The sequence below is a fragment of the Anguilla anguilla genome, chromosome 2, assembly GCF_013347855.1.
Source record: "Anguilla anguilla isolate fAngAng1 chromosome 2, fAngAng1.pri, whole genome shotgun sequence".
In the NCBI taxonomy this organism is placed as follows: Eukaryota; Metazoa; Chordata; class Actinopteri; order Anguilliformes; family Anguillidae; genus Anguilla; species Anguilla anguilla.
Window position 1 is genome coordinate 37813444 of NC_049202.1, and position 24846 is coordinate 37838289.

Here is a 24846-nt window from a genome sequence, read left to right on the forward strand (position 1 = left end):
CCCAGTTCCGCCGATGCGGTCCTGCTGAATCGGGGGAACATCGCGGCGGTGACTCACAGGTGTCCGCGCAGCAGGTGTTCGGGGGAGGGGGGGGGCGGGCTTCCGTCGTCATGCACACGTTTCCCGAACCCAGAATTCGCCCACGACGATCGGTTTGTGACAGGAATCAGTCGAGTCGGTCGACGGGAACCAAAGCGAGCTGAGTGGTTATGCGGCGGGGTGGATAGACAGGTGGCTGACAGCTAGCAGCATCCCAGCTAGCGCGAAACGTTCTCACAATGTTGCTGCAAAGTTGTGGCAACGTTGACAGAACATTCCAGTGACATTGTGAGAACACGTCGTGTTAGCTAGGATACAGCAAAAACATCATTTATTTTTAAAACCCTGCAAAAATGGGGCAAGCACGTGGAAGGTTTGGGGGGTCTCCTATCTGAAGCTCGGTCACTAATCACAGCCCAACCAATGACTGGTGAGGGCAAAGTTCAGAAAGACCATGACCCGGTCTAACCCTTGTCATGTTGCGGGTGCACTTTCTCCCACCCTGTACCAGCTTCCGATCTGAGAGTTTGGATGAATAGGATCCTGTACAAGCGAATCGAGAATTTACTTGGAGGTCATTTTAGTGCACTAACTAGTTCGGGCGAAAAGTTTGTTGATTTTTAATCCACCCATTTATGCGCAGGTTGTGTAAGAAACCTAAAATAATGAACTAATTACCTGGATTCACCAGAAACCGGGCACAGAGCAGGTGGTGAGTGCCTCTAAGCCCTCCATCGTACAGATGATAATTGATACATTAAAGCTGAGGGGGTTGGAATGAACCACTGAACTGTTGATTGGAATGAACCACTGAACTGTTGATTGGAATGAACCACTGAACTGTTGATTGGAATGAACCACTGAACTGTTGATTGGAATGAACCACTGAACTGTTGATTGGAATGAACCACTGAACTGTTGATTGGAATGAACTCATGGTGGGCATTCTTGTTGGCCCTGAGAAGAAGCACGGGATTGTGTTTCGTGGCTCCTCGTCCCAAGCTGGGAGGACTCTCGGGGTCAGAGCTTGTTTCCGATTTCCGCGGCGTCGAGCTGTAGTTTGTAAAAGTACACCTCCCCGAGCCGGGCCGGTGCCCCGCGCATATTTCTTGTCCCTGTTTTATTTATATCTCCTGAATTTGCTCTGGCTTCGGCTGCAGCGCGGCGCGAGGTAGCGCCGCTGAGAGAGTAAACAGCTGAACACGTTAGACGCAAGCAGTCTGCGGTCGGCTTATGAGCATTCTGCAGTTAGCATGCAGTTAGTGCTTCATTGTATTCAGGTTTAGGTTTGGCCTACGTTTGCTGGGCGTTGTGTTTCATTACAAGGTTTAATCCACAGTTGTTTGGGTGTCGTGTTCAGTTTTTTGGACTGTTGTTTTAGTGTGAATTGACTATTGTTTGTTTGAGTGTGACTCGACTGTTGTTTGCGTGTGAATCGACTGTTGTTTGAGTGTGAATCGACTGTTGTTTGTATGTGAATCGACTGTTGTTTGCGTGTGAATCGACTGTTGTTTGCGTGTGAATCAACTGTTGTTTCAGTGTGACTCGACTGTTGTTTGTATGTGAATCGACTGTTGTTTTAGTGTGAATCGACTGTTGTTTTAGTGTGAATCAACTGTTGTTTTAGTGTGAATCGACTGTTGTTTGAGTGTGACTCGACTGTTGTTTGTATGTGAATCGACTGTTGTTTTAGTGTGACTCGACTGTTGTTTGTATGTGAATCGACTGTTGTTTGAGTGTGACTCGACTGCTGTTTGAGTGTGACTCGACTGCTGTTTGCGTGTGAATCGACTGTTGTTTGCGTGTGAATCGACTGTTGTTTGTATGTGAATCGACTGTTGTTTGAGTGTGAATCGACAGTTGTTTGAGTGTGACTCGACTGTTGTTTGTATGTGAATCGACTGTTGTTTTAGTGTGACTCGACTGTTGTTTGTATGTGAATCGACTGTTGTTTGAGTGTGAATCGACAGTTGTTTGAGTGTGACTCGACTGTTGTTTGTATGTGAATCGACTGTTGTTTTAGTGTGACTCGACTGTTGTTTGTATGTGAATCGACTGTTGTTTGCGTGTGAATTGACAGTTGTTTTAGTGTGACTCGACTGCTGTTTGAGTTCTGCTGAATTGTAAGTCTTATCTGCGGCGGTTTGAGTGCCGCGCGGGGTTCCAGGCTTAGTCTCCATTTGTCCGAGCGTCGCGTTCGCTCGCGGGCGTTATCTGGCTAATGAATCGGCGCCTGTCCCAGGGACCTGATTTCCTGCTCTGTCTTCATTACCGCGGTCGCTGCAACCCAGGGCTTCAGAGCGAGTTTCCAGAATGAAAACGGAACAAAAGAGTCGAGCCACACCGCCGGAGGAGGAAGGCGCCAGATGAAAAGATTCACATATTAAAAAAGACCGGTTCAGTGTTCAGAGTTCATTTCATCCCCCCCCCTGACTGGGTTACGGCTAAGGTCTGATTTTTGAGGAGTATTTTTGAAGACAGTGAACCATAGACTCAATTTGAGATAGAAGAGATTTGTTTATATTGATATTATTCGTGCTGTCGTTTGTTTACCCATAACTACTGAACACAGATAGGCCTGCGCTGAATAATGGCGTTCAGCCAGCGTGAGAAAAGAAAGGAGAAAAGTCAGACCCCGAGGCGTCGTTAGAGGCTGACAGCCGCATTGGTGTCTCACCCTTCCTCCCTCTTCCCTCCTCACCATCCCTCGCTCCATCACTCCTTCCTCGTGCGCGTCTTCTTCTCGATCTCGGCAGCCCGCCCCCTGTGTCCGCGGAGCAGGAGAACATCACGATCGCTGGCGCTCCTCGTGCCGCGCGCGCCTGCGCTTGGACGCGCTCGTGCAAACACGCTCGCACCCACGCGCACACACTCGTGGCCTGTGCTAGCAGACTCCGCTGAGGACGGTGTATACGAGAGTGCGTTTGAAGAGCACGGCGGCGTGTGTGTACGCTAACAAGCAATCGGTAACATTACATTACATTACATTACATTACAGGCATTTGGCAGACGCTCTTATCCAGAGCGACGTACAACAAAGCGTATAACCATAACCAGGAACAAGTATGACGAAACCCCTAGAGAGAAGTACCGGTCCAAGTACAGGGAACAACCGCATAGTTCAACTTGGACCCTGATGGTTAAACTGATTAACACTAACAACGAGAACGGCAACAACGCAATCTATGGAAAAATAAAAATAAATAAAAATACAAGTAGTCGTTAAGACAGTTGATGCGCCTAAGTCACCTAACTGCACGTGAACGTCTGCCATGAATGTCACAGCCAGTATTGGGGCTGTGGTGGGCGCTGGCTTGGGGTTCTGTGGCTCGGGGAAGGGACGGGTGTCTGTGGCAGTCAGGGGCAACGTGTGTGTCAGCACAGCTACATCTGAAACCTAGCTGCTGTGTAACCATCGAGTCTCTGTAACGGTGCTGTCACCGGAGCGTCATGCCCGTACGATGTTTTAGCGACATTACGAGAGCCCTACGCCCTTGCGCTGATCTTCCGCCGTCGCGGGCGTCGCTTCCGTAGCCCGGGGCGCACGGAGACGGAGCACGCCACTCCAGCCTCGCCCTCCACGCGGCGAGCGGCCAGCTGTCGACCCGCACGTGCCGGTCACGCCACCCGGGGCGGATGACGGCTCACTCGCTGCATCGCCGCCGGGCGCTAGCCGGGAAACGCGATTAGCTTAATGGCCCCGTCCGACTGCAGATAACCGCGTCAGCCCCCGCCTTCCCGTCCGGCCTATTCTAGACAGGGCTTTGCACGAGGCATGGTCTGGTCTCTCTTCTCTTTAGATATGTGAGATTGAGCATGACGCGCGCGCACGTGTGTTTGCGAATGTGAGTGTGTGTGTTCACTTTTGTATTTCGCTTTGGATAAAAGCGTCTGCTGAATAAATGTAATGTAATGTGTGTGTGTGCGTGTGTGTATGCACAAAATTAATATCTCTGTTTTTAAACGAGTCATAAAAGTAAAAAGTTTGAAAGGCAGTTTTTAATAGTCAAAATTCAATTTGAAGACAGCAAAAAACGGAAATATTGGAAGACATCTTCACCGTAGGTCAACCAGGCATCTGTAAGGGCTCTTAGACCGAGGCTTCCGGAGCCTTCCCAGAGGGTTACAGCAGTGCCTCAGAGCTGCCTCACTTCTGCTCATGGCATTAGGGCGGGGCTAACGGACCACAGAAAGCGTCGTCCTCTCATCCGCGTAACGTTCCATGCGTATAATTCAAAAGAACCAGTTCTGGATTTCTGCCGGTTACGTAAAGAGCAAAATTCTCCATTAACAAAGGTCATTTGTGGACACTGGTAATAATGGAGTAAACACAAGGGCCTGAAAGGCTATGATGCAATTTCCTGTTTATTCCGTGTGTTAAAAAACGTCCTACATCTGCTTTGCTCCAGTGGGTGTTCATTCTCTCCCCAGAAGCATAAATTTCTGTCTGTGCTGGCACAGTATTCGGCATCCTTTATCCACTTTGTACCTTTGAACATTGCGTCCGCAATTGTGCTTCTCTTAAAGCACAGCCGCACACAACATATCGCCGTACGTATTTTGAAACTTGAAAATTGAAAAACCTCCATTAGGCTGTAAAGGGGGGTTTGTAAATTTATGCGGAAAAATAGCTGCTCTCGAAAAAAAAATTAAACGGTCCTTTAGATCTGGCGCAGATGTTGTTTTCCAGATAAGCTTGATTACATTTTGCAAGCACAATGCTGCCAATTTGTCTTCGTATTTATGTGCGGTCGGCGTTCTTCCTGACGGGGAAGCAGGGTGGCAGGCTCGAACAACACCAAGCTCCGATTTCAGATGCTGTGGGTCGTGCTGTGCTTTGCGTGGTGTCTCCAGAACGTCGTGTCCGGTGCTGCGTGCGTCCGTATTAGTCCCGTTTCGCGAAGCCACCGCATTTATTCCGCATATTCTGTTATCTGTGCTCGCCCCCCCCCCCCCCCCCCCCCCGTTGTGCCTTCGAGCGTTATAGACGGGTCCTCTGTGTTCCGGGCTTTTGGTTCGACGTTATTTTACGCTCCTGCGTTTTATTTTACTCCTCATTTGTAACGGCGCAGTTGAATTTTTTTTTCACCTGTCGTATTGCTGCGAAGCCCAATTCCTGGTCCTTCCGCGTCTCAGTTTCTGAGGGTCTGCTTACGGTCAGCGAGGCAGGCTACGTAACGTACCTGCGCGCGGGGTTCCAGAGTATCACATGCTCTCCGTGGCCCAATCCCAGCAGGCCTTGCTTTCATCTGCTCCTCCGAGGCCGTGTCAGTCACTCGGTCGCCTGACCTAAAGACGAAACTCAGACAGGAGGGGAGACGACGGCCCTTAAAGGTGCTCAGAACGTTCCGGAAGACTGCCTCAGAAACGTCCTCCTGAGAGCGTTCCCCAGACGTGCGGAAGCGTCTTGTTCCTCCGTTCCTTATGGGCGTGTCCTCCTCATTCAGTCCCAGCGGCTCCAAACCCCACACTTTTCCCGCCGCGGTACCTGCCTCTTACTCATCCCTTACCCTCGGTTTCTCTCGCGGGTCTGTTCCTCCATGTTTAACTTCGCATCAGTCATTATTACACGCCTGATTACCTCCCATTGGCTCAGCTGCCTTCCGCGTCATTATGAACCGCTGGTGGGATTATGATCGAGGGTCGGGTTGTACATTTTCTCAATCGCCTTCGCTGATTAGGAAGAGTTCCAGCGGGTGCTAGCGGCTTTGGGGAGAGGACTGACTCGGTAGAGCTCCCGCAGCGCATTGCAGCCTCTCCATGTCCCCCTTTGTTCCAGAAGGAGCTGCCTGGCCATCGGACTCTGCCTCCTGTACAATTCCGCGAGCTTCTCAACTGGAAACTGCTGAAAACATTATAAGACAGTGAAGGAAAGGGCAAAAAGACGGGCTTGCAGGTCTAAAGATACGTCAGGTGGAGATAAACAAGTGCAGGTGGACAGGGTAGACAAATGCAGGCGAAGGATGAACATTTCCTGCATGGATTAGTGACACCGGGGTGGCTGAAAGACTGACTGCAGCGCGTGGTGCAGCAGGTTCGCTTGCCTTGGGTTGATTTTGAGAGGGCTTTTCATCGCCCACATTTAAGACCCTTCGAGAAATTGTGGGAAATGGAATTTGGAGGTTTGCCAGTAAATTGGCATTTTCAACAAGAAAAGAATGTATTTAAATCCTCGATTCTCCTAAATTTAGACTCTCCTGGTGGTTTCTCTGAAGTCTGTGATTTGAGTGCATTTGCCTAAGGGAATCAGCAAATTATCTTTTTACTGTTTTGGGGGTGTGGAAAGCCTTGTAAAGGAGAGGCAGTGTGAAAGGGGCGGGGTTTCCGCTGGGCATGCTCAGAAGCTCTCTCCCTGGACTGAATAGAATGCGTCTGCTTCCTGGAGCTCATCGCAGATAAAACCATGAGGTTTTCAGAACGGTGAACAAGGAGAGGAGCGTCTCTGCTAACTGACAGCAGCCCCATTCCCCCCCGCCCCCCCCCCCCCCCCCACCCTCCCCCAGGTCAGTGTGGGGGCAGGGCATTAGTGTGGAAGCCAAATGCCCATTCATGACTGCGTCAGCTGACACCACTGGCAAGCGTTCAGCTCAGCCCTTTCACCTGCTGAGACGCACCCAGCAGGTCTGGCAGAAAACAGACATCTCAGCCCAGGCTCCGCCTTCACCCACCATATGGCGGTTAGCAGCAGAGACGGGAAGAGCTTTGCGTCGGCGCCGCTAATTATGCGCTGCGCTGAAGGGCTGCCGGCCGCTGTTGACGCTAGCGTGCTTCAGGCCCCGCCCGTGCGCTGGAACGGCGTCTTAGCGGGGTGAGCCGTCCAGCAGCCCCTCCCGCCGGACGCTTTCTGAGTGCGGTAAACCCGGGCCAGAATTCTCCAGGGGCGCACGGGTGCGGCGCGAGAGGGGATTGGCGGCGAGTTTTCGGCAGACGGCGCGAGGGGCGTGCCGGAGAGGGTGAGGACGGCGGGGGCCCCTCCGCCGGGGGGGCCCGACCCCAGAGACGCGCAGCGGAGCCCGCGTTCCGCAAGCTCGCGGCCTCCCAGCCGCCGCCGGGGATCCGGTCCCGCCCCCTCTGCGTGATTCATCTCCCCGTTTCTGTCCCTAATCTCTCCCCTCCGCGCTCGTTCGCTTTGCTCCCCGTGCAGAAACAGGCCCTTCCCTTTAAACGATCGCTGCCAGTCGCGCTGGTAATGGATGCCTTTTTTTTTGGCTCCTATTCAATTTCCTTTAACCTTTATTTACACACTCTTCATATTACCAGTGATACTGTCTCTCAGCTCTTTTCACATCTTTACTGTGCATCTCACCCCCACACGCTCTCTCTCTCTCTCTCTGTCTCTCTCTCTCTCTCTCTGTACTAGAGGTTCTGTACTAGGGCTGGTTACTATGACACTGCCTGGGTCCTTTGGCTACGCCAGCCAATGGGAGAGCAGGGATGGAATCAGCTGGTTGGGTGCTATTTTGAACAGGAGCTGTGAAGTGAAGCAAGCAGCCAAACTAGCGACAGATCCCATTGACAGAGAGAGAACAAGAGAGAGAGACAAAGCGAGAGAGAGAGAGATACAGAGACAGAGAGAGAGAGAGCCAGAAGGAGAGAGAGAGAGAGAGAGAGAGAGACAGAGACAGAGAGAGAGAGAGCCAGAAGGAGAAAGAGAGAGAGAGAGAGAGACCTCTCTGCCAGGTTGGCCTCCTCCCAGTTCGGCTCTCTCCTGTTGTTCTCGTAGTTGCTCAGCCCGGTGCAGGTGAAGCATCCTCTCGCGCTCTGCAGTCCCTCACGCCGCCTCCTCCCCCCCCCCCCCCGTTGTTCGGGCGCGCTCGTCCGCGCGTTTCATAAAACGATCGATTTCCTCCCTCCGCTCGCGCATCGCGGCCAGACCGAGGCGTGCTTTCTCTTCTCCGCTTCGGTCGCTGCGCTCCGAACCTGCGGGGAGCGGCTCTGTAGTGGCGGCCGGGCTCCTTCCCGCCGCTCCTGCGCCCGCCCCGAGGGCTCTCTCCGCGCAGACCGCGCCCGCCGCCGCCACCGCCGCCGCCCGTGCGGGGATGTACCTGTACGGGTTAGATGACTCAGAGCCGGTAAGTGGCTGTCATTGCCGTGTGCCTGCATGCGCTCCGCCTCCTGACGGGCGGCTAACTTTGAAAGCGGGAGGGCCGGCGGCGGCGGCGGCGGCGCTAGCCGCACGTAATGCTTTCTGAATGGAAGCGAAGTGGGGAGGGGGGGTCTTTAGCGCTAGCGCCACTTCCGCTAGGCGCCGCGCGCGGGCCTGGGGTGCGCGTCCGGTCGCGGCCGCGATGGGGTTTGCGCGAGGGAGGCGGAAGCCGGGAACCGGCTCCCTTCCTGGCCGCCGCCGGGCTGGAATGCGCCGCCGCTCTACTCTGCTAGCGCTGCGCTAGCCCGGCTGCCGGAGGGAGCGCCCCCCCCCCCCGGCTCTTCCCTGCGGCGGCGCTCGCGGCTGCCAGCTCCGTCGTATTTTTAGCCCGCCGCGCTCCTCGCGACCGGGGCGGGTCTCTGTTCCGCCGTCGAGGACTTTACCGCTGACCTCTGACCTCTTAAGTGACAGGTACATGTGGCCGCATGCACGCTGCAGCCCGGCGGTAAGACGAACCGCCACCCTCCCGTAGCTTTCCACCTGGTGGATGAACCAGATCCAGGATCCTGCTCACGCACAATACGTACAGGATTCGTTCACCGCTATTTTCATTTGTAGAAAAATCCCGTCCTGATGTATTAATAACGCTCAGCCTCGCCGCGAGCCGGTTCGGTGTGTGTGTGCGTGCGCGCTGGGGTGGGCTCGTTCGCTCGCGAGCGCGTGAGCGTGTGAATCATCTGACTCCATGACATCTGTTGTGAGACATCCTCGCAACTTTTCCGACCGAAAAAGATTCTCGCTTCTGTTTAAAAAAAACACACACACACACACACCTAATGACTCACTCCTTCTATTTTGCGCAGTCAGCTGTCAGCATCTCTTGTCTGCACTCGACGCTGTGAAGGGGATGCATGAAACCGGTGGGAAAAAAAAACCCAGAGTACCGTTACATAAAGTCCAGAGAACAGCGCCGCTGACTGCCAGGTCATTTTAACTCTTCCGTAATAGACTGTTTGCGGAGTTAAAACCGACAGCGGACTCAGAATTACGGGCTCGTTCTTCTTGACTGGATCAGTGCCATTTTAAACTTGAGATGGGTCTGTGTCTTAGAACCACAGGACCACGTTTCAGACACGCGTGTGCTTAGCCGCGTGTCGATACGGTCCGACGTACTTTTTAACGATTCTTAGAATGCAAGGGAAAAGTTGTTAAGAACATGAAAGTGGTGTTGAAGTCATAAAATGGGCTTCATAGCCAAGGCGTGCAATACTTTACCTGCCATATTTACTTTGCTGTATTATCGTAGGAGCCTAGATGTAAAACCAGTTCCACACCTGTCCAGTTATTTTAGTGCTAATGCTAGGACTGCTAATTGTCTCTGATGGCAGGTGTGGCTTTGGAGGCCAGTATTTAGGGCCGCGAGGATGGGTGATATAGCATATAAGCACTATGATACTGTCTATAACTTGATGAGATACTATGTACTTGTTTATCTTTAAGTGTGGAAGTCTTGAAGAAAAAGCATTTTAAAAACAAGTGTAATAAAAGTGCTACAATGAATTCCTCAGAGCTGAAGACAAAGCACTTGTCGTAAATGTCCCCATAAAAAGGTTTATCCCTGACTGGCCAATTTATCCTGAGTTCCAGGAAAAAAAATGGCCTTCCTGGAACTGAGGAACTCCAACTAAATCATTCCAGAGTCGTTGCTGCTGTGTTTCGGTCCAGCAGTGGTGCACAATGCATATTCAGGGGCTTACGGTAGCTTTGGAAGCGTGTTCGCAGAAAAGATGTCAGTGCCATAACTTTATTTGACATCTGATAGTGTTTCTGTACACTAGGAAGCCGCTGTGCGAGTGCTCATTGGCTAACACGACCTGCGTCGGACGCGCATTGCGATGCGGCGAGCGCGCTGTCTGGGGCGCGTACGCCAGCTGCGTAAATGGTGAGGGAGAGAGGAGTGTGAAGAGTGACGCCCCCACCCGCCCCACCCGGGCCCGTGGCTGGGATAATCCCCTCATTTCGTCCGCCTCGGGGGGGGGGGGGGTCCTTTCCCCCCCGACCGCTGCCGCCGCCGCGGAACGCCGTCCACCCCCGCCGTGGGAATCTGTCTCCCGCGAGCCCCGCGCGTCACCGCCCCTTAATCCGCCTCCAGCGCCGCCGGGCTTCTTATTGGCCGAGCCTTCCCGGGCACGACCACGCCTCTCGGCCAGGCTGGTACCCGCGTGCCGAGCGGGAAGAATGACGGCGGTATGGCGGGAATGCGTGGCACCGCCCCCCCCCGCCCCCTCCCCCCTCCATTCCCGCCCCTCTACCGGGCGGCAGTGGCGGCGGCGGCTCGGCGCTATTGCCCGTGAGCCGGGTCCTCGTTTGCCGCGGGCCGAGGGAGGAGGCCGAAAGGGGGATGAGTTTAATTAAAGCCAGCGGCTTCCCGTATCCCAGAGTCCCTCGCTGGCTTCCCAGGCGGCGAGGGTCTGGTCCTGCTGTCCGCCTCCATCTGTCGTCCCGCGGAGCAGCAGCAGCGCCGCAGCTGAGCACGCTCGTTTCGGGGCCGTGGGCCAGCCTGGCGGATTTGGGGCGGTGGGGGTTTCTCGTGGAGTGGGCCTTGTACGGGTTACGGCTGTTGATGAAGATGTAGAACTTTTATCATTTGCTGACCTGCACTCCTGCAACCCAGTAACAGAACCGATAGCGGATTTCTCAGTGAATTTTCATGTTATATTACATAATAGTAATTTAGCAGAAGCGAGGAGTACCAGAAGCACGTTCATCTGCTTAAAATGAGCCTGAAATCGGGAGAGAAAAAAAAAGCAGGAGCTAGCGCCAGTGGCACGGGGATGGAAGGGAAACCGAGAGGCGACCTGGAGAGGTGGGTCTTTAGTCTGTGCCAGAGGATAGCCAGTGATTCTGTGGGGCCAGTGCAGATCGTTTTTTTTTTTTACTGCAAGAAGCACAGACAGAGAGGACAGAGAGACGCATTTTCCTTGAGGGTCAAGACAATTTCCAGTTTCTACTTTTTGGAGCCAGTGAAGAATTACAAGGGTTATTTATCAAGATATCAAGAAATTATAAATAATACAAAATAACAATTTTAAAAATAACGTTAGATTGGTAACATAGAAGAACGTACATACTTTTTATCTTTAGTTTTTGCTTTTAATACATCTTCGAAAACAGAGATGCCATCTGTTGAGCTAGCTGGGTAAATGAATGGCTGAATGTGTGTCCGCTAACTTGTAACAACGGCTGATATAAACAACGAAAGTTAGAGTTATGGCTTCATGCTTTTAAGTCTATTGAGTTTCAATGGATCAACAACTTTAAACAATGTTTAAATGAGCCTCTTTGCTAGCGAGATTATGTTAGCTTGAATACTTCAGGGTAGTCTGTTGTGGAAGGATAAATAATTCATACTGTATGCTTGCCGTGCTCAATCCATTAAACATTTTTTCAATGTTTAGTGGCTAGTCTGTTGCTCTTTTTCTCTCCAGTCACGCTGGCTTTTTTCACATAGCCTGTCTCTACCAATATGTTATATGAACAAGCTCTATTAATTTCAGCTAATTATAGTAGCATGTATTTTTTACTTACAACACACCAATTCTTGGGGTTACAAGTGCATCAGTGGTGAGTGCTCTTAGTCTATAGTAACAATACAAGCATGTGTGCTGTATGATTGTCCTTGCAAATCATTATGTTTGAAATGGGTGGTAGGCATAAAGGTGGGATTATAGTGGACCACTGGACATTGAACAGCAGATCATTGACCACCTTTTTGGCCCTACATTTACACACACACACATGCACACACATACAGTTTTACAGACGCACGTGCACGCACACAGAAGCACGCACACACAGATCCACAGGCGTGCACGTGTTAACGGGTTTGAAATCAGCAGCACTCGGTGACGCATTTGTGACACGTCACTCTCTCCACCCCCCCACCCCCCTATTTGTCCCCCCCCCCCCCCCCAGGGCTCTGCGGACTCCTACACCAGCCGGCCGTCTGACTCAGACGTGTCCCTGGAGGAAGACCACGAGGCGCTGAGGAAGGAGGCGGACAGACAGGCCCTCGCCACGCTCGAGAAGGCCAAGGTGAGCGAGAGCGCGAGTCCCCCTGCGGTCTCCCCGCCCCCAGCGTAAGAACGTCCCCAGCGCTCGCCGCCGCCGCCGCGCAGCATTATCTGAGACCGATACGAGCGCCCGCGCGGATAAGGGCCTCTCTGTCACTGCGCTCGCATCGCCGCCAGTCATCCTCCCCCGCCCGTCGCATCGATTCCCCGCCTTCTGATGCACTGGATGCCTGACGCTGTGTCGATGCGTGCTTAATGAAAGCTCCCCACGTCTACGAGAGATTTGTCTCTCTCTGTCCCCTGCCCCCCTCTCTCTCCCTCTCCTGTTCTTCTCTCTCACTTTCACTCTCCCTCTCTCTCTCCTGCCCCTCTCTCCTTCTCCTCTCCCTATCTCTCACTCACTCTCTCTCTCCCCCATTCCTTTTCTCTCTCCTGTTCCTCTCTCTCACTTTCACTCTCCCTCTCTCTCTCCTGCCCCTCTCTCCTTCTCCTCTCCCTCTCTCTCACTCTGTCTCTCTCCCCCACTCCTTTTCTCTCTCTCCTGTTCCTCTCTCTCACTTTCACTCTCCCTTTCCCTCTCTCTGTCTCCCTTGCCCCCTCTCTCTCCCTCTCATCTCCCTCTCCTTCACTCCCGCTATCCCCCACCCTTTTTCTCTCTCTCCTCTCCTCTTTCTCATTCTCGTTCTTCTCTCCTCTGTCTCACTCTCTCTTTCCCCTCACCCCTCTCTGTCTCTTTTTGTCTCTCTCCCGTCCCCTCCCCTGTCTCTCTCTCTTTCTCTCTCTCTCTCCCTCTCTTGCTCACCCTCTCACTCTTCATTCTTCGTTCAAGACCAAGCCAGTGGCCTTCGCTGTGAGGACTAACGTGGGCTACAACTCGGGCCCCAGCGATGACGTCCCGGTGCAGGGCATGGCCATCTCCTTCGAGGCCAAAGACTTCCTGCACATCAAAGAGGTCAGGGCCCCGCCCCCTCCACCCTGTTCCCCGGGTGACACGTGTTTCTCAATGCAGGTGACATGCACGTCAGTGCAGTAGCCTGAGACATGGCGAGGTACATATACAGTATACGTATGTGTTTTGAGCATTCAAATGATTTTTACAGACTCTCTCTCTCTCTCTGTCTCTCTCTCTCTCCTTCACACACTCTCTGTCTCTGAAGGAGTCAGACCAGCTGCTGCGTATTAACACATTCACCCTCTGGAGTTGGAAAAGCATTATTAGACATGAACATATGGGACTAACTCTCCATCCCCTGCACCTTTCCAAAACAAGACAGCGTAAGCAGAGAAAATGATGACAGTGAAAATGGATGAATTTCAGGTTGTTTTGTCTCTGTCTCTCCGCAGAAGTACAATAACGACTGGTGGATCGGGCGTCTGGTGAAGGAGGGCTGTGAGGTGGGCTTCATCCCCAGCCCCGTGAAGCTGGAGAACACTCGCCTGCAGCAGGAGCAGAGGATGAGACAGAGCCGGCTCAGCTCCAGGTGGCCCACCGTTTCCCCTCCACTCACCTCCCCGCACTGCCTAACCCTCGTCACATGATCAGGGTGTCCGCCTCTACTGACCTCCACTCACTGCCTAACCCCCATCACATGGTCAGGGTGTCCGCCTCTACTGACCTCCCCGCACTGCCTAACCCTCGTCACATGATCAGGGTGTCCACCTCTACTCACTTTCGCTCACTGCCTAACCTGCATCACATGGTCAGGGTGTGCGCCTCTACTGACCTCCACTCACTGCCTAACCCCCATCACATGGTCAGGTAGTCTGCCTCTACTGACCTCCACACACTGCCTAACCCACATCACATGATCAAGGGTGTCTTCCTCTACTTGACTCCACTCATGGCTTAACACCCGTCACATGGCCAGGGTGTCTACCTCTACTGACCTCCAGTCACTGCCTAACCCCCATCACATGATCAGGGTGTCAACCTATACTTGCATCTAATCACTCCATAACCCATGTTACATGTTTCCCTCTACTTATATCCTCTCACTGTGTAACCCATGTCACATGATCAGGGGTGTCCTCTATTTATCTCCACTCTCTGCATAGCCTGTGTTAGATGGTTGTTGGATGCATCCCATTATTTTTCACTCCTCACCTACTTTCATCCAGAAGTATGTGGAGGAAAGGAGGGGAGGAGACAAGTGGAGGAAAGGCTTATCTGGTCTCGTCATCAAAGTTGAAGTCAACCATTGATAAAATAGCTCTATATTAAGCGTTGTCTTTTTGCCAAGCCCACAAATAGCTAATCACCGATCTTACTCATGATCAACCCATTTAAAGCTGCAAAATAGCTTGTAAGTTTCAAGTACAAATAGTTGCATATTCAGTAGCCTGTACAAACATGAACCTCACATTGTGATTCACGTAGGTTAGTGAAACAGATATGTCGCTTCATATTATCTAAGTTATTGTTTCCCAATATTCAGTGTTCACATGGAAAAACAGTCATTTCCATCTGTAATCTGATTTGTTGGTAATAAATATGTCCATTGGAAATGGTTGGCTGAATAAATTCAGTCATGCTTATTCACTCACTAAAATAATGGTAACCGGTTTATGTTTAGATTCACATTTATTTAGGCAACATTCACGCACAAGCAAATAAGTAAACCTACTTCCTTAATTTTCTGAAATTGTTGGATATGAGCCACAAAAACAAACTGACATTTTGTTATCCGTTGTAGGCAATCTAGCCTTTGGGTAGGATGCTGTGTGCGATAACCTACTGAACCACACTCAGATTTGGCTAAATGTCTTGCATAATTGGGGGTCATTTAAGTTGTCTACCATTTCAGCTTTCTGAAGTTTGGATAATGATTCTGTGGGATGGTCTTTCAAGCTTGTGAGCGTGATGATGTCATCCAGAAATGGGAAAAGACTTCTGAGGTAGCGTACGTCAGTGTAAGCGTGGAGTTGAGTTTGAAACCGCTTCACTCGCCTCCTCCATTGTTGGAACACTGGAGGGAGGGAGGACTCAAAGGTCGGTTTCCAGGGCACGGAGGAAATGAGGTGGTAGTGGAGGAAAGGAGGATGCATTTTTTGGGACACGGCCCTCTACTCACTGCCTAACCCCCATCACATGGTCAGGGTGTCTCCCTCAACTTACTGGCTAAACCCCATCACATGGTCTGGGTGTCTCCCTCAACTTACTGGCTAAACCCCATCACATGGTCTGGGTGTCTGCCTCAACTTACTGGCTAAACCCCATCACATGGTCTGGGTGTCTGCCTCAACTTACTGGCTAAACCCCATCACATGGTCTGGGTGTCTGCCTCAACTTGCTGGCTAACCCCCTCACATGCTCCGAGTGTTCCTCTCCATTCTCTGTGGAACCCCCATCACATGAACCCCCATTCTCATTGGCAGTGCACAGCGAAGATTCCTGATGTCTGCTCACTGCCCTCTCATCATTACAGTAAATCAGGAGGAAACTCCAGCTCCAGCCTGGGGGACGTTGCCACGGGAACACGTAGACCCACCCCACCTGGCACAGGTAAGGATGACGTCAGCTTGGGAGAGGGATGTACATTTATTTTCCCTACAAATGACCTTTATGCTCCTAACTCTTTTGAATATGTAGTCTTAAGTGCAATCACTTGACTATTTATATATTTAGTGTTAATGTTTATTCCAGTTGGCACCTCCTGCTAAAACGCTGTTTTCAGTTTTTTGACATGCCCCGTGGTCAGCTATGAAAGAATCCTGACCAATGCCGGTGCTGTGACTGGCAGTCCCACAGGCCCGGGATGTGATTGGCTGGGACGGAGTGTCAGTCAGCGGGGTTCTCCCCGCCTCATTGCACGCATTCGGCCCCTGTGTTCGCTCGAGCGCCTGCGGTCTGCCTGCGCAGCTGCTCGCAAAAAACTGCGCTCCTCTGTCGCAGCGACTGCGCAGCTCGGCCGGAGGCCTGCAGATCCGAAATGATTGGCGGCTGGCAGGACGCTCTTCGCTCAGAGCTGCTGTCTGGTCTCCCCGGAAACGACAGGGGACGCTGCTGTCACGAGACCGGGCCCCGGGACTGCGGATAGACGGGGAGAAAAAAAAAGATCAGGGATCAAATTGGCTTAATTAAAAATGAACCAGCGCTGAAGCAGTTCCCCCGCGAATGGGAGTTTTAATGTCGTTGTAATCAGCGCGCATAATGGGGTGAGCGATGACTAATCGTTTCATTCCGAGCGCCGCGGACCGCCGTCGCTCCGAGCCCGCTAATGGCTCCGTCACGCCCGGGCGCGGCGGCCGTGTTAAAAATAGCCCGGCGTTGACCCCACCGGCGGTGCGTCACAGCCCGAAGGCCCTCTGCCTGAGCGCCCACTCGCCATAGGGACGCCTCACCACACCGCCATGACCCGCCAGCGCATCCAAGAGGAGATGGGTTTGAATGACAGCGAGACCTATGTTCAAGAACAACAAAAAGAGGGTTTATCATATTCAAGGTTTGTAAATGACTGCAGTGTAAAGTTGTTGGTGGTGACAGGATGGGTGTTGCAAAAGAGGCTCGACGGCCAATATGGTTTCGACTCGAACATGAGTGCGGCTCTGACTTCGTACGACGGGAGCACGCTCTCGTCCTGCTCGAAAGCTGTTAGAACATTGTGTGGGCTGCAGAGTGGAAAGTTGATATCCCCCCCCCCCCCCCCCCCCCCCACACTCCCAGTTCCCCTGTCCCGCACCACTAGCTTGAAGATCACTTTTTTCCTTCTCCAACCCCACCTGACCCCGCCCCCGAAAACAGCCCGCCCCCGTCCCACGCCTCCGCGCTTCACGAGCCCTTCACGCCTCTCCCCGCAGCGCGCCGCCTCTCGCGCCGTCTCCGCTTCCATCCTGCGGTGTGCGTCATCCGTCTTCATTCGACCGCGGATCGCGGGCTTCTGTGGATGCCTGCACTGCGGTTCCTGTAGCCGCGCTCTCACTGTCAGCCCTCACCTTTGACCTCCTGCATGGTTCCAAACGAGTCTCTGCATTTTTATCTGTCCCGCTGTCCCTGATCCTGACCCACACCTCTCCTTTCCTCCCTTCTCCTATCTTCTCCTCTCTTCTCATCTCTTTCCTTGTTCTTCCTCCTCTTTTGTTTGGTTTTGGCCCTCATTTTTACCGCTCGTTCTCTCCCTCCTCCGCTCCTCTGTCCGTCCCTCCTCTTTTCTCCCTCCTCCTCTGTCTCATTCCTTTGACCTCTGACCCATTCCGGCCCTCTTCCCTGTCCTTCCCCGGACGCCACCCCGCCCCCCCCATCTCCCCCACTGGCTCCCTGGCCCCGCCCAGCTCCTATGGAGATGTCCACAGTGGCTTTTGACCTTGACCCCCTCGACCTGGAGGCGGAGGAGGCCGCAGAGCCCCCGGCAGACCCCCACTCCCCCAGGGCCAGCGCGGGCAGCGTCACGTCCCCCCAGGCTAACGCTCACCGCCTCCCTTTCTTTAAGAAGGTAACGGCAGGGACCCCAGCGCTGAGGCTGCTGCTTCTACGTCCCCCCACCCCCCCCCACCCCCCCTGCCTCCGCCCAACCTCCGTGCGCTAACACCCATCCTCAAATTAACCTCCCCCGGCACCTCACCTCCCGTCCTCTAACCCCCTCGGCCGGCCTCTGTCTCTGGTCACTATGGTAACGGTGAGCTGGGCCCGTGTGTGTGTGTGTTTATTGGGAGGGTTGAGCTGGCTGGTTGGCACTCAGTCTACACACCTCCACATACCTCCACAGTGCAGCGGTGTGGCGGTAGAATAAATAATGTTTACGGGAGCGAGCGTAAAAGATGGAGGCTGTATTTCCTACGACAGCCTCGTCTCCATCGCGTTAGCAGCACTGCGAATCGCTCGAAACGCCACTCGAGCGAGAGGAACGGAGCTCGGAGGGTGACAGGCTCCTCCCCTCTGCTCCTGGCTCCGCCCACGCTCCCTAGTTCCCGCTGCGTCTCTGTGGGGCTCCTGCCACCAGCTCACCCCTTTCCCGATGCCCCTGGTCCTGACCTGTCAATAACAAACGTGCTCTGTGTTCTTGTGTTTTTTTTGTTGTTGTTTTCTTTTGCGCCCTCTCGCTGGGGTTTTGTGTGCCGGGTGATAGGTGGCCCAGCTAAACAGAAACAGAAGTCGGTGAGTGCCTGCGGTTTATTCTTTTACGAGTTCCGAGCCCTCGCGCCGTTTCCGACGGGGGGGGGGGGGGGGGGGGGGGGGGGGGGGGGGGTCTCACGCTGGCGGGTGAAAGCCAATGAGAGGGCGCCGGGTCGCCGTTAGGGCGGGGGAAGAGCGAGAGGCGCACACGCTCACTGAAACGTTTCCGCGGCGGCGGATTTAGCTTACCGCCGGACGGCCTTGGGCAGACACGCTGGCACAATACGGGTGCTGCCGGGGGCCGGCTTTATCCAGAACGTGCAGAGCCCTCCCTCTCGTCTGCAGTACCATCACATAAACTAAAAACTGAACACAAAAAAAACCTCAAAAAATACACCCGCAAAGCTTCCTTTCTCCTAACCTGCCAGCGAGCAAATCAGAAAGGAAGAGCATGGAGACAGTCTCCCCTGTGCACTTATTCATACTAAACGCTACCATAAAACCAAGGTAGCTGTTTTATATTGTATATAAAAAAACTAGAATTTAAACACTGCGAGGCATTGAAAGTGCCAGAGATTATTCTTTTGAATACGAGGCCAGAATACAGAACAATTCATTTCGTAGTCGGGAAAAACGGACCGCATATAGTTATGACACTCATGCCGCATCAATCTCTGAACCCGTATTCAAATGAGGAGAGATGCGATTGTGAAGGGGTTCATTTTTCACTGGTTCGGCTCAGTGCCTCGCGAGTCCCTTCCTGTGTTAGTGTACCTGACGCAGTGTGAGGAATGGGCTCTAAATTGTCTCCTGAGCACCGTCTCGTTGGCTTTCACCCCCCCCCCCCCCCAACTCGCTGAGATATGAGAGGGTAGATGTCTGTGTGAAATATGGCGAGACTCAAATCAGACAGACTAGAATCTCATCTGCTGTACTAGAATCTCATCTGCTGCTAGCGTTAGGGACAGATGGAGCAGTAGCCGCATATATTATTGTTTGTGCTATCGCTATTGTTTGGTTATGCTATCGTTTCATTTAAATGTTGCTCTTAACAATCGACTTCACGTACTGCAGACATATGTAGGTCAGACTGGGGTCAAATACGTAATATTTGTTTTGGATTCAAATACTTTTCTACGCTTTCCTGATCTCGTCTGGTGTTTTGGAACCAATGAAATACTCTCAAAAAGTGCAAACCCCCGCCTTCTGGTCATATTGGCAGGTTTAATTACGCCAGGCAAGATCAATAGAGCACGGAAAAGTATCTGAATCTAAAACAAATACGTATTTGACCCAGGTCTGATGCAGTCATTGTGATGTGTCAGTCACAGCCAGGTGTCTTAACAGTGCCTGGTTTCCTATTTGAGGTATATAAAATTGAATGCTGGGATAGCTCAGTACAGCGGCTCGGCGTGCTCCTGCTTTCAGAGCCAGGCTGTGGAACTGCGGCCAGGAACATTGTGATGTAAGGCTCTGGCCGGACAGGGGGAGGGTACGCGCGCGTTAATAACTCTGCCGTTCCGCTGCACCGCGCTGCGGCATCGCCATCGACCTTAATTATGACTGCAGAGAAATCGAGCCCGGTTCCGCACAAGCTGGACCCCTGAGCTTTTAACGAGCAGGCGGATGAGAAACGCGACAGACCGAAGCCCAGCAGTTTGCCTACTGTGAAAGGGGGGGAGTGGTCGTCAGTTTAACGTTAGTTTAACGTTAGCTTAACGCTACGGCTACAGCAGCACGCCCAGTGTACCGTAGCGTTCCTGCATGTGTCTTCCCTTCTCTCTCCGCCCTGGTGTCTCACCCTCTCCTCCTTCCCCCTCCTCCCCTCCTCCGCTGTCTTTCCGTGTCCCGGGCCCAGATGGAGCATGTCCCCCCCTACGACGTGGTGCCTTCCATGAGACCCATCATCCTGGTGGGGCCTTCACTCAAGGGCTATGAGGTAACCGACCCCCGCGCCGCTCCGCCGGGCCTCTGGGTGACTCAGCGGTATACGCGGCTCATGGACGTCCAGCACATCGCTGTAGTGTGGATTTTTGTCTTATTTCCCTCCCTCCGGTATCCCTCCTTTCCACCCGTCCCTCTGCTTTCTCACCTGCTTCACCTGAGGCGGCTTGGTCTTGTAAATGATGAATACCAGTAGACCTTCTGAACGGTCACTTTCCAGTAGAATGCTGACGAGGGTAGTAAGGAGTGGGCTTCGCTAAAGGATAATTGACAGAAAAAAAACATTTGAATCACACAAATTGGTGGCGTTACCTTTAACAACCTTAAACATACAGTCTTGTAGAATATCATTTCTTTTCTCTCATATCGGTGCTGTGCTAGGTAATATGGAGAGGCTAGGTGACATAGAATCATAGCTTTTTGACAGGAGTTCTCCAAGGGTCTGTTTTTAACGCCCTCCCGATTTCCCTGTACACAGCATGGCTTGGGTCTGTTTATTCTCAGGATGTCAGGAGGATGCCAAAACACTTTTTCTTCTTTCCTCCCTCTGACAGAGGATATGATTGCGCATCACAGACCGCCTCAACTCAAATGAAAAATGCTCAAATTAAAATGGCACCCGGAACCCAGCCTCTCCATAGCCGAGCCGCGTCGTATTTCTGTACGCAAAGATTTCATTTCCATTGTCTCGCAGACTGTTTTGATCTACGCGGCTGTCTGCCCAGTCTCTTTGTTCTGACTAATCTGTAAATCTGTGAGCCGCCCTGGAAAAAAGAGTGAATATGAATTTGAATGAACGTGCCATGTTTCCTTCAGTGTAAATTATCTCCAGACTGCTGTCAGGCTGTGCTAGCTAACGGTGTTCTCTTTGAACCCCCCCCCCCCCCTCCCCTTCCAGGTCACTGACATGATGCAGAAGGCACTCTTCGATTTTCTCAAACACAAATTCGAGGGCAGGTGAGACACTCCGGCTCCGGAAACGCTAACGTTAACCGCGCTCGTTTTGCCGAACGTAACGGCGGGGAAGAGGCGAAGCCGAGGAGCCGATAATGAAATCCTCGCGCTTCTGACGCGGCCCGACCGTCGCCGCGGTTGTGACGTGCGTGCGAGCGCTGAAGCAGATGCTGTGTTTTTTTTTGGTTTTTTTGCGGCGGCAGGATATCCATCACGCGGGTGACGGCGGACATCTCCCTGGCCAAGCGCTCCGTCCTCAACAACCCCAGCAAGCACACCATCATCGAGCGCTCCAGCACCCGATCCAGCCTGGGTAAGAGAGACGGCCGCAGGGACACACGCCGGCTGGACCGTGAAACGCACGCGTACACACACGCGTACACACACGCGTACACACACGCGCACACACACGCACGCACGCTCACACACACACACGTATACACACACAGACACACACGCTCACGCACACCAGGGCAGGAACTCAAACCCACAGTGTGTCCCCTTTGTCTTTGTTCCTGTCCGTCAGTTTGTCTGTCCCCATCAGGAAGCGAAGACCTTTAACGCCTCACACGTATTCTGTGTCCCTTTTATATCTCCTCTTGGACTTCTAGCAGATTAATGCAAATAAGCTACTTAGCCCAGTGGTTAATGAGCAGTGCTAATGAACGCTGACCTTTTGGTCCCTTGTCAAGTTGTGAGGGTATATCCAATCAGAAAAAACTCAAAACTCAGAGGCAGCTTATGAAAGTTCAAAAAGGGGTTTTATTGGCCCAAATCCAAAGTACATTTACAGTGTGTCCAAAAATGCTAATGCAATCAAAAAGGAAGAAAAAGATAAATGGGGGAAAAGAGCGAAAACTAGGACGCTAAAGGTTCTTAGCATCTCAGCAGCATTGCCTGTGCACCAGCAGAACTAAAAAATATAGGACTCCCTGTATGTTATGTAGAACGTTTCCAAATTTTCAAAGATTCCTGAAATTACTGCCATGTTTCTGAAATGCTACGCTATAATGCCTATAACATCAGAAAAATGATTTTAATGGCATTTGTATAAACCTTATACTCTACCCCCTTCTACTTGCCAACAACTCCTTGTAAGCTCCTACATGTCCCATAATTCCTGGGCTCTGGTGAAAGTGCATATCAGCATCCATACATTTTGTGCTGGTACCATACATTTTCACATCGCGAGAGTCGTGCTGTTTACCGGTGCACGTCTGGCAAACGGCAATCTAACGAGGAAGTGCCGTGCCAGTTAGCCCAGGCCTCACGAGCACACCTGCCAGTGTGCCATGAGAGTATGACTTTATTGATCCACTATTTATATTGGATGGATATCCTTGTAAGGACAGAGAAGGCATTCATTAGGACAATGCGTTAAGAACACATACGTATGCGTACATTTTAACAGATGCATGCAAGCCACAAAATCCCCATGCTAACAGATCGCTGATTTAGGTATGTGTGCATATGAATATGTGCAGTTATTTACTGGACCGTAAAACAAGTGTGAAAACCATTACAGCAGATGATGTCCTAATCTGCACTTAAATACTTAGAGTTATATAGAGTTTTCCCCTCTTATTTTATATTCCCATTTTTCTAAGTAAAAAACATATTTGCTGAAATTCAGTAAAAGTGTTTAACGTCACTTCTTTTCTGTCACTCTGTGAAACTTCATTCCAAATGGTTCTGTTTCTCTTTTTAGCGCGGCGGCGTTAGCTAGTACATTTGCTTTGTGTCCCTGTGTCTGTGAAGAGCTGTTTAGAAGGAGAGTCCTGTATTTGGGGTGAGGTAAAACGAGGGCAGGGTCTGCTTTGTGCAGCCTCTGTGGCTGAGTGTAGGCTGTGCTTGTGTGCGGGAGGGTACTGGTACATCGTGTCCTGGCTCCCCCGAGCCTCGTACGCGGGCCCCAGCGTTAGCTGTGTCTCCGATCTGCTCACAGAACCGGCGGCTAAGGCTACGTCACGAGCGTCGCTCACTCGTCCGTCAGCCTCGTTTAAAACAAAACTGCCGCTAAAGTAAAAAAAGTGCAAAATTCTGGATATCCTCAGCCAATTACGGTAGGAGGTATTCGCGGCTTGTGCAATTAGATCCTGAAATAGGTAACGGGTAAGAGGCGTTAATGACTGCTCCTTTCCTAGCGTCATGTTTGCGTGCATCGTCGTATTCACCGGAGACGGTCACGGGCTATGAAAGGATAGTTGATTTCATTAGCGTAGCGGCACGTCCCTGATTACCGCCATTGAGCAGATCCCCTGACGTCAGATGGAATAAGGGGCCGGCGGTTACGTTCTGGAGCAGGTTCGGCGGGAGAGGTTTCCGTGGCAGCAGACTGCCGTTTATGCCGAATCGATACGTCCCCTTTGGCGTTCATTGATCCCTCCCTGTATCCGGGTTTGTTGCTGCTGTTAAGTGCTGGGGTCAGCGTCTCGTACAGCCCGGTCGCTGGCGGTAAAGGTAAAACAAATAGCAGGACCGCGTAGCCAGATAGGGAAGGATAGGTCAGTGAGTTCAGCTGGCGTCTGGACCTTCTCTCTCTGACTGTCTTGAGTCTGATATGGCCTCTTGTCTTTCTTTCATTCTGTCTTTCCCTTTCCGGCTCCTCCCTCCTTCCATGCTCTCCCTCACTGTCTTGACTCAGACGTACTGGGTACGTATCTCTTCCACTTGCAAGAACTCGAGCCCCTCTTCTTTCCCCTTGACCGCAACCCAACCGCCCGTCCCGTCTGTCTGTCCCATCCGTCCGCCGGTCCCTCTGTCTGCTTGCCTGTCCCGACTCATCTCTCTGTCCACTTGCTTGTGTGAGAGCTCTAATATGCCTGTTGCTTGCCAAACAAATGAAAGCAAATAACCAGAGTAACGTGTGGCTCCATAGTCGTCTGGTGTCCGTGGTTCAGAAGGCGCAGGTTGCTAGGTGACGACGGCGGAGAGCGCCGCAGAAACTGGGCTGGTCTGCACTGTCCGCGGTGCGGGGAGGGGCTGGTCACATGACCGCGGCCTGTGACCCAGAATCCCTTTCCCAGTGAGGACCAGGCCAATTTCTTCCCGAGCGCTGGCTGCTTCTGCCTCCCCGGTAATAACGGTTGTTAAAATCGCATTCAGTGCCCATGCAGGAAGGCGCTCATTCAGCCCAGGCACTCTAATGCTTTCTACATGAGCACTGACCGTAGAGAACAGAATGTTCCGAGGCTTCAGAGTGCCAGGCAGAGATGCCTGCCGTCGTGACCGCCATCGCGGCCCAAAAAACCTAGAGCTGTCAAAGCCAGAGTTATCGATGACTGAACCACGCGGTAACTACATCCATAATGGAAGAACCAGATACTCAAATACATATTTTCATACCACGCTGTTTTCTGAATTGTACTGTTCTGAAGAAGGTTGAGATGACCTGCATGATTCATTTGAAGCCATTGGTATTTGCTATCAGAAAGCTTCCGGTATGCTCTGTCATGGAGCTGCCAATAGTCTTTGTCATGACAGTGAGTGAAGTTATACACCACAATGAGGCAAGAAGTGTACATTATCATGAAGCTGCTGGTATACTATATCATGGAGCTGCCAATGTTCTTTGTCACAATTATAAAGGTATACTTTGCCATGATGAAGCAGCTAGTGTACATTATCATGAAGCTGCTGGTATACTATATCATGGACTTTTATTGTGACATTGCAGTTCTGCACGTTGTTATGAGGTCCTT

General features: G+C 52.1%; 1 protein-coding gene across 7 annotated transcripts in view; it reads left to right on the forward strand.

The window, feature by feature from the left end:
- Positions 1-24846, forward strand: part of LOC118221569 (voltage-dependent L-type calcium channel subunit beta-1-like) — a 49772-nt gene that overhangs the window by 17592 nt on the left and 7334 nt on the right. For 2 of the 7 annotated variants that reach the window (XM_035406765.1, XM_035406768.1), the window contains 9 exons: positions 12101-12220; positions 13028-13150; positions 13543-13679; positions 15624-15700; positions 17467-17627; positions 20106-20186; positions 21090-21148; positions 21349-21458; positions 23790-23798. In XM_035406765.1, the coding sequence (XP_035262656.1) occupies positions 12101-12220; positions 13028-13150; positions 13543-13679; positions 15624-15700; positions 17467-17627; positions 20106-20186; positions 21090-21148; positions 21349-21458; positions 23790-23798 (877 nt within the window). Of the gene's footprint in view, positions 1-8078; positions 8112-12100; positions 12221-13027; positions 13151-13542; positions 13680-15623; positions 15701-17466; positions 17628-18260; positions 18290-20105; positions 20187-21089; positions 21149-21348; positions 21459-23789; positions 23799-24846 lie in introns of those variants that run through there. The other 5 variants (XM_035406770.1, XM_035406767.1, XM_035406771.1 and 2 more) reach the window with 5 other exon arrangements.